This window comes from Manihot esculenta, chromosome 9 (assembly GCF_001659605.2).
Source record: "Manihot esculenta cultivar AM560-2 chromosome 9, M.esculenta_v8, whole genome shotgun sequence".
NCBI classification, from domain to species: domain Eukaryota; kingdom Viridiplantae; phylum Streptophyta; class Magnoliopsida; order Malpighiales; family Euphorbiaceae; genus Manihot; species Manihot esculenta.
The window spans coordinates 26,805,231-26,815,175 of record NC_035169.2 but is presented as its reverse complement, the minus strand read 5'-3'; the positions used below and the strand labels follow the sequence as shown (position 1 = coordinate 26,815,175).

At 34.6% G+C, this 9,945-nt stretch overlaps 1 protein-coding gene across 1 annotated transcript; it reads right to left on the bottom strand.

Annotated features, from left to right (window-relative positions):
* Nucleotides 1-782: 782 nt before the first annotated feature.
* LOC122724638 (exopolygalacturonase-like) lies at nucleotides 783-2,254 on the bottom strand. Its single transcript, XM_043960169.1, has 4 exons — nucleotides 2,123-2,254; nucleotides 1,734-2,039; nucleotides 1,099-1,614; nucleotides 783-1,007 (listed from the first exon to the last, which is right to left on the bottom strand). The coding sequence occupies exons 1-4, from the start codon at nucleotides 2,252-2,254 to the stop codon at nucleotides 783-785; spliced, it is 1,179 nt and encodes a 392-aa protein (XP_043816104.1).
* Nucleotides 2,255-9,945: the final 7,691 nt, after the last annotated feature.

Below are 9,945 nucleotides of genomic sequence, written 5' to 3'. Positions count from 1 at the left end.
ATAATATTATATTATATTGTTAGGACTTATTTGGCCCGCAACAAAAATACAAGGACTTAATTGGTCCTAAATTTGGAATTGCGCTTATTTGGTCTTGAGGAAAAGTATATAGACTTAATTGAACTTATTTCTAATATGAAATAATATAGTAGTGTAAGTGTAATTTTCTATAAAGAAACGTATTCAACATATGTCAACTATAAGATAAAAAACAATTTACAGCCACTAATTATTTTTCCTCTCTCTCTCAAAATTCACTCAACTCAACCATTCACAATTTAGCCTAAGTGTATGCTACCCTATTTCCGTTGATTATTCTCCTTTTGTAATTGACTATTAGTTAAAAATAAGTTAAAATTAAACCCTTTGAATAATTTCTTCCTCATAAAAATTCTATTTAAAACTTTTAAAACAAAATTTAAACAGTAATAAACTTTCTATTTTATTTTGAACTACTAATTTTATTTAAATTAGTATCAATACCATATATGATAATGGGTTATATTATTAGCTTCAAACAACGGATAAAATTAATCATAATTTTGCTATGTAAAATAGAATGCCGCATAATAAAATATACTAGCAAATTTTTTTTTAAAAAAAAATAGCAATATTTGATTTCTTTTTTCATCAGTTAAAAAATTGTAACAACAAGGTATGATTAAAAAAATAATAAATAATTTTTTTCTCAATAATTGTCGGATATTAATAGTAGGAGAGCACTTAATGTTCCTCTATATATAATTAACTACAAAAAAATATGTAACAGTAGATGTGACTTTCTATTTGCATCCCTCTGGAATCTTCCCTACAATTGTTGGCTTAACATCAATGCATTCAGATTTTGCTGGGCCTTCAGGACCACTATATGTCAAGTCAATGTTCGCAAGTTCCACTTTTTCACATGGGACTCCACTGCTGCATATAAGTTGAACGGTAAGAGCAGTTGCAGAAGTTCCCTTTATATTTTTGAAGCTAACATCACTAATCTTCACTTTAGATGGTTCCTGGAAAAAAAAAAAAAGAGAAGAAATAATTATTTATACAAACAATAAGTAATTATCATATAATAATATATTGTTTTGGAACAGTTATCACCTTTTTATTGCATTTGTTCCATGGACAATACATTTGATCTACAATAATAGGATTGGAGACATTTTCCATAGTAATATCTTGGAAATGAATATTAGTTGCAGTATTAGGAAACATTGCAGGCCAAGTTTTAATTCTAACACCATTAGTTGTACCGGTGAGGGTGCAATCGGAAACAGTAATTCCGGAAACAGGATCTTCATTCTCATACTTCCCCAAGCTCCCTATGCTGATGCCATGACCAGGTCCACATGCCACTTTTGTGATTTTTAGATTTTCGGTTCCATCACCAATAGAGATACAATCATCACCCGTGCCTATTTTGGCATTAGATATAGTCACTCCCTTTGATCGCCCAATATGAATTCCATCCGTATTAAGGCTACCTTCAGGTGTACTGACTTTGAAGCCTTCAAATGTGAAGTCGTCACATCCCAATACATTGACGTGAAAGTACTTGCTATTAAGAGACGTTATGTCACGAACTAAGCCTTTGGTAATGAAGTTAAACCTTATATTCTGATGAAAAATGTAAAGCAATAAAAGCATTTTAGAAAAGTTTTGGTACGTAATTACAATTTATGGTAAATTTAAATTAGTAACATTTTGTAATATCATGTAAACTAAAAAAAAAGTACCATAGGATGTTTCTTGCAACTTTTTGGATCTTTGTCACAAGATACTCCCTTCCATGCAACTTGTCCTTGACCATCTAAAGTTCCTTTTCCAGACAGTGTGAATTGATCAATATGGTTAAAATTAAACCAACCATCTCCCCCTGTAAGCTCTGGTGGGGCTTGCACGGTTCCCTGAACTTCTACCTCTATTGCCCCTTTGCAAGGACCTGTAACATTCACTATACCTGCCAAGAATTTCCCTGCTGGAATCAATATTTTGCTAGATCCTGCTGCTGCGCAAGCCTCTTTCCAAGCATCTGCTATAGCCTAAAAGATAAAGGAAAGAGAAAGGTAAGAATTTTAAGTTTAGCTAATATTCTAATATTCATGGGTGAATTATATGTTTATACCTTACTTGCATCTGCTTTTCCATCAGGTGCTGCACCAAATTTTGTTATATCAAAAACAGCTGGCTGTGCTTGAACAACAGAGAAATTTATGAACAATAGAGATACAATTGAGAAAATTATTTTAGTATCCATTATTTTTTTTGTTTCCTCCCTTCTTTTATTTTTAATAAAGATTTTAGAATGATGGATTGATTTATCTTTCTACATGCTGCTTTATAAGGCTAAAATTTACCAAATTTAACTAAATACTAATAATATTTTATATATTTGGTATTAAGCAATTTTTTTAGAACCTCTGTATTTGGAAACGTTGAATATTCTAAGCTAAAATTAGATTCCCAAAATGTACCATAGGCTATATCATCCAAATCTCATGTTGTGGTTATGATGACATGTAGATAATTTCTCATGTAATTCTTAAAGCTAAAGATTATTTGTTAGAGAAAGAGTTATGATTTTTTTTCACTTTTGATGTTTTAGTAAGATAATAAAGGACTGAAGAATAAAAAGAGAAAAATTATGTCTAGACTCTGAATTCTGAAATTAAAGGAGTCATGGGCGTAATGAAAGACACAAGGAAATAAGGAACAAAGTCTTGCTTAAACTCTAAGTCTCAGATGCACTACGTTATGGGCATAACATATCTAACGAAAGAAATCAGAGTCTAATTCCATATTTGACACACAATTTGATGATCCTTATCCGCAAAAACATATCAAACTCAATTGTTTTAGGAAAAATAAAGCACAAAATGTAAGTGAAATCATGGATGTACCTAAATACACTTTTCCATCTAATTTTGGTTACTTGTATTTAGGCTAAACTAGGATTTTTAGTACTACACAAAGATGCTTTTTTTCTTGAGATTATAGGAAGAAAACTGTTTTTATTTTCTTACCACTTGTGTACTAAGTTACAGAGTTTATATAGTACATGATATGAATAATTAGATCTTTGATTGAGCCCTCAATTATGTCCTAGAATCGTGCTATGCTAAATATGGTAAGATTTGATCACTGATTGATTTACAATCATGGCAGAGGATTCTTTCCAACAACTGATTGATTTACAATCATGGCAGAGGATTCTTTCCAACACTCCCCCTCAAGTTGGTTCATGTGGATCTAGCATACCCAACTTGCCCAAAACCTCATGGAATATTCGTCCAGCTACTGCTTTGGTTAGGATGTCCGCCCATTGATCCTCTGATGGAACAAATGGTAAAGATATCAGACCACTGTCCAACTTTTCTTTGATGAAATGTCGGTCTATTTCAACATGTTTTGTTCGATCATGCTGAACTGGATTTTCAGAAATGCTTATTGCCGCCTTGTTGTCACAACGGAGTTCAGCTGCATCCTTTGATGGGAATCCAAGCTCAAACATCAACTTTCTAATCCATAGGAGTTCTGCCAGTCCTTTTGCTATTCCCCTGAATTCTGCTTCAGCACTTGACAGTGCCACCACCTTCTGTTTCTTACTTTTCCACGTTACCAAATTTCCTCCGACAAAGGTAAAGTATCCTGAAGTAGATTGTCTGTCAGAGAGATCTCCTGCCCAACTTGCGTCCGTATATCCACTGATACTGAAATGACCATTCTTTTTGAACAACATGCCCATCCCAGCTGTTCCTTTCAAATATCGAACGATTCTTAATGCTGCCTCCATATGGTCTTGTTTTGGATCATGCATAAACTGACTTACCAAACTCACAGCATATGCCACGTCTGGTCTGGTGTGTGATAAATAAATCAGTTTTCCTACCAGTCTCTGGTACCTCCCCCTGTCTGTGGGTCCTTCTTTTGAGTCCTTGCTCAACTCGTGATTGACCATTACCGGAGTATCGACTGGTTTGCAATCTATCATTCCTGTTTCAGTTAACAGATCAAGAATGTACTTTCTCTGTGATATTAGAATTCCCTGGTTTGATCTGAGAACTTCGATTCCAAGAAAATATTTTAGCATCCCCAGGTCTTTCATCTCAAATTCTTGGAATAAGTTGTCCCTCAGTTGTTTGATTTCGTCCACATCATCTCCAGTTATAATCATGTCATCCACGTATATAATCAAACACGTGATCTTCCTTCCTTGCCTCTTCAAGAATAGAGTGTGATCGGAGTTACTCTGTCGATATCCATTTTTCTTCATTGCTTGAGTAAATCTCCCAAACCATGCTCTGGGTGACTGTTTCAACCCATACAAGGCTCGCCTCAATCGACACACTTCTCCCCTTCTATATCCACTCATGAACCCTGGTGGAGCATCCATGTATACTTCCTCCTCCAGATCACCATGTAAGAAAGCATTTTTCACATCAAATTGGTGAAGTGGCCAGTCTAGGTTTGCAGCTAGAGAGAATAGGACCCGTATTGTATCAATTTTTGCTACTGGAGAGAATGTTTCAGAATAGTCAACTCCATAAGTCTGAGTATATCCTTTTGCTACAAGTCTAGCTTTATATCTGTCCACCGTTCCGTCTGACTTATACTTTATGGTAAACACCCATTTGCATCCCACTGGTCGTTTTCCCTTGGGTAGCCAGCATTTTTCCCAGGTCTTGTTTTTGTCCAGGGCATCCATCTCGGTCTCCATCGCCTCAACCCATCTTTTGTCCTTCTGGGCCTCTGTGGCATCCTTTGGTATCCATTCTGAGCAAATATTTTTCTGTAGGTTGACCAACTGAGGTGATAGTCTTTCTCCTCTGGTAACATTTGCCACAGGGTATTTGGACCTGGCTGCCTCGAATTCTGGATCATATCTCCTGGGTGGAATTCCTCTATTATTCCGAGGGGGTAGGACATATTGGCATGTTTCAGAAACCTCAAGGGAAATGGGTTCAGTAGTAAGGTTATTAGAACCAGGGGAAAGTTCAGATTCACATACCTCAGTTGTGTGTTCCTCAGGATATTCTACGGTGTCAGGTTCTGGTTGTGACGTTGAGACCGAGGACTGTACTAGATGGTCAGTGTCTCCCAGTTCTGGTGTAGACTCAGGAAGAGAAGAATGATCAAGTTCTGGCCCCTCCTGACTAAGCCAATTTGGCAGTGGTGGTGATTGTGCCGTTGTCTCCCCCTCACTGCTAGTTGGCGAGGGAAAAAAATATTCCTCTTCCAGAAAAGTGCAGTCCATGGTAGTGAAGAGCCGTTTAGAGATTGGGTCAAAACACCGATAGCCCTTTTTATGGACACCATAACCAAAGAAAACACACTTAAGAGCACATGGATCAAGTTTAGTGCGGTGTGTTTTAGGAATGTGAACATAAACTGTACAGCCAAATATTTTAGGTGGAAGGTTGAGAAAGGAAGGGATGGTGTGATGAGAGGACAAGGTATGCAAGGGAGATTGGAAATTAAGGACGCGAGACGGAAGTCGATTGATGAGGTAAATGGATGTGGCAACTGCTTCAGACCAAAACTTAGGAGGAACTTGGGCTTCAAACAATAGGGCTCGGGCAGTCTCAAGGATATGTCGATTTTTCCTTTCAGCAACCCCATTTTGCTGTGGTGTATAAGGACAAGTAGTTTGGTGAAGGATCCCATTATCCCGGAAAAAGGTTTGGAGATGGTTATTGACAAATTCCCCCCCATTGTCAGATCGGAGGACTTGAATGGTCTTGTGAAATTGGGTTTTAATCATGCGGAAAAAATCACAGAATTTCTCAACCACTTCACTTTTTTGTCTTAACAGGTAAACCCAAGTAACACGAGTGCAATCATCAATAAAAGTCACAAAGTATCTATAATCAGGGGAGACAGTTTCCGGGGCAGGCCCCCATACATCAGAGTGTATTATTGAGAAGGGAGTATCAGATTTATTTGTGGATATATGATAAGTACTCTTATGACTCTTAGCAAGCACACATGAAGAACAAACTGGAATGTCAATGGATTTAAACTCAGGAAACAAAGTACGAAGATAATCACTTGAGGGATGGCCGTAGCGCCGGTGCCAGAGCCATAACTGTCAGGTTGAGGACCCTTGAGCTAAATGAGCTAACCCAGTACTTGAGATCTCCTCCACATAGTACAGTCCATCTTTCTCAGTACCACGGCCCAGTACCGTGCCCGTATGAATATCCTGCAAAACACAAAAATGAGGATACATGAGTACTCTGCAATTTAACTGTTTGGTGATCTGACTGACAGAGAGTAATTTGCAAGATAAGGAAGGTACATAGAGGCTGTTGGAGACATTTAAAGTGGGGGTTATAGAAACGGTACCACCACCGATGACTGGGAAAGAGCCACCGGTAGCGTTTAGAATATTGGATTTTGAGGGTGGGGCTGACACAACAAAATCTGAAGAATCATTAGTCATAGTGTCTGTAGCTCCTGAATCAAATATCCACCCACTAGTATTTTGTACCTTGTTAGAATTAAAACAAGCAGAGGCACATTTAGATTTATTTAAAGAGACAGGGGTAGAAAGGTCATTTGCCCTCCTTTCTAACCCTAAAATACCTCCTTTCCGATCATAAGGGACACCCGTGCCTCCTCATTTCGCGGCTCCTTGTAGTGCCGTGATAAACATCTCCATCATCTTTGCCCATACAACATAATTGGAATCATTCAATTTTATGTCGGACGGTGGCTGTGCTGAATTAAGAGTGAATTGGTTCACTGATTTTTGATTTCCATCTTGGCTATTCTGAATTAACTGGAATAGTTTTTGTGACAGGTCTGCTATTGGATCAATTATTGCCTGGGATTGGTCAACCGGGCTGGGGAGGTCGGCCATTGTTGTTTCGGTGAGAGAAAGAAGTTGGGAAGGGTATCTGGTAAAGGATTATTGCAGGATGGCTATATTTTTAGACCGAAACCTGCTCTGATACCATCTTGAGATTATAGGAAGAAAACTGTTTTTATTTTCTTACCACTTGTGTAGTAAGTTACAGAGTTTATATAGTACATGATATGAATAATTAGATCTTTGATTGAGCCCTCAATTATGTCCTAGAATCGTGCTATGCTAAATATGGTAAGATTTGATCACTGATTGATTTACAATCATGGCAGAGGATTCTTTCCAACAACTGATTGATTTACAATCATGGCAGAGGATTCTTTCCAACAATTTTGATATACAACATCATCTTTTACACTTGATTAATTTTGGGAGCCTGAAAACATTTTTCTTATTGCATTTCAACCATAAACATATGTAGCTAAATTCTCTTTTTAGTTGCAGGATAATTGAAGTTTTAGTTCATTTAGTTGTGAGATCTAATTGGTTTTATTATTTTCTTAATGTTTCTTGGTATTTATATTGTTTTTGTACCTATTATTTATTATTGTTCTATTGATTGTAGCATTAAGGTGTCATTGCTCAATCAATAGGATAATATATTATTATTCAAGTTGATTAAATTCATAATTATTTTAGTTTAATATGAAATTAGTGGTGAATTAGTTTAAGTAAAGCCTTCCTAAGGAACAAAATAATCAGATTAAAATGAATCGAGCTTTTGTGTTATTAGTTAGAATCAGGTTCTTCTAATTCCTCATGTAGTAATTAGATTAAATTATAATAGCGTCTCCTACTACTTTTCAAAAGCTAAAGCTAGTTAACGAACATCTCTTAGCTAGTTTAAAAATTAAGATTGAGTGACTAAAGTTTCTTCGACATCTATAACTATTTTGTCTATAAATAATTAGAAATTATTTTTGCATCTATGATCAGCCAATAAGACTAAAACTGGGATTAAACTTTCAGTAAATCAATCTCATATTGATTTTCTCGCTTAAATCTAATTACTTTACTTCTTTTAGTTGGTTTAGGTTAATTCTCATTGAAGTAATTTTTAATTCCTTGCTTTTTAAAACTCCCATTTTATTTTTATTTTTATTTTGTCTTGCAAGTGAATTAACTTCCTTCCAATCTCTATAGGACAAACCCTGCTCACCACTATCGCAATTTAGTTTGATTTAGAAAAGTAGAAATTTATTTTTGGTGGCCTCGACACCTACTAAATCTTAGCGCCATTGCTAAGATATAGTTTTAATTCTTTTAGTAATTCTTTTGAATGGCACATTCTAATCCTTTGGGTAGACTCAACTTCAAACAAGGAATCGAGAAAACCGTGAGGAGGTTGAGAAAAGAGATCAAATCGAGATACAAAAATGTTTCATCCTCCAAGTCTAATAAAGAGGTATTGGTTGCTGTCGAGGGAACAAATCATGGGCACAGAAGAAACAATATCTGACCCAAACAATTCTTTTAATGAATTTGAAATTGAGAAAAATATGGCTAATAAGCAAGCAATCAATGATGTCAACAATGTTGTTGATTCCCAACCACTTTGTATCAACTATTAAGAACTAAGTGCAACACTTAAGCTAAAGTCATGATTGATTTATCTACTCCTTATCTTTTGGGGACGTGAAACGGAAGATCCTCATGGGTCCTTGAGTTCCGTATTGCATGCTCCAATATGAGACATAATGAGTTTTCGAAGAACATATTAAGCTGAGGGCCTTTCATTTCTCATTAGTTGATGATGCAAAAGATAATTACATTACCCACCTTTAGGCTCAGTCACCACATGAGGAGAGAGGGCGAAATTATTTTTGGACCAACTTTTCTTGCTTTTAGAGTATCTGCAATTAAATATTAAATTTAAAGAAGCAAGAAAAGGAATACATAAACAAGATCATGAAAAATGTTGAGCCTGTAGCTATCATCTGCATTTTAATTCGACTCTAAGTATAATGTCCTTTTTAATTCTTTTGAGCCTGTAACTGATTTGACTTTATTTTTTCTATTTAAATGAAATTTACCTTTTAGAATTTATTATTTAATATGTTCTTTTTTAATTTTAAATTAATTGTTACATGAATAATTTATATTTTATTTATTATATATGTTGTATAATTAATTAATACTTTTTCTATTTCAACAAAAAATAACTTAATATATACCCATATTATTTATTTTATATAGGAAAATTAGTATGAGAAGTCAAATTTTGTAAGTCTTTCTGATTTTATCCAAATATTTAATTCAAAAGTAAAGGCCAAATACCAAACATTTATTTATTGATTTTATCTAAATTTAAAAATTAAAGCTGGGAAAGTGTTTATATTTGCATGGTATAACACGTGTCATTCTTTATTATGTTTTCGTGGTCTGACATGCCATATAGAATAACTATTTTTTTCTCTAAATAGGCTTGTTGGTATGAAAATCCAAACATTCTATGCCATTTTATAATTTAATCTAAAATCTTATTTTGTGGCACGGCATACCAAATTTTCAAACGTTTTAGCAATTTTTAATCAAAGGGTATTGTTATAATTTTTCATATTAAAAATCTCGATTGTCAAATTTTTGTTTCCTAATACATTTTTTTAAACAAATTATAGGAAAAAAAAAGTAAAAATAGAATATATATTAGTGTTTTTCTATTGGACATTATGGAACATTAAAATCTTGTCTCTTGGCAGAGGGTGAGCTTACATGCTTTGTTTCTTATTTGATGAGTATACTATGGCGTAGGGAATTCAGGCTTCAACATAAAAGGAGATATAAGTGTTTTGAATGAGATTTAAGAAATTATAAAATATAATTTGTATTATAATAAAATTTTCAAAACATTTGATAATTTGGCATGTTGTATTGAGAATTAAAGTTTTGGGAACAACTAGAAATTATATTTAACCATTAAACCAAATATACCCTTATTCTCCTGTAAAACTGCTACATATAGTATTAGTCCTTCAATTCTATTCTTAATACAATTTAACTCGATTAATCCCATTAATATAGTATTATTTAATTTTGTAGAAAAAATATATATTTTTAGTCTATTTTTCCACTTCAATGCA

Coding starts and splice junctions, on each gene's coding strand:
- LOC122724638 (XM_043960169.1), bottom strand. CDS start 2,254: ATGGATACTAAAATAATTTTCTCAATTGTATCTCTATTGTTCATAAAT. Junction 2,040..2,122: donor GAAAAGCAGATGCAAGTAAG/GTATAAACATAT, acceptor TTTATCTTTTAG/GCTATAGCAGATGCTTGGAA. Junction 1,615..1,733: donor GTTGCAAGAAACATCCTATG/GTACTTTTTTTT, acceptor ATTTTTCATCAG/AATATAAGGTTTAACTTCAT.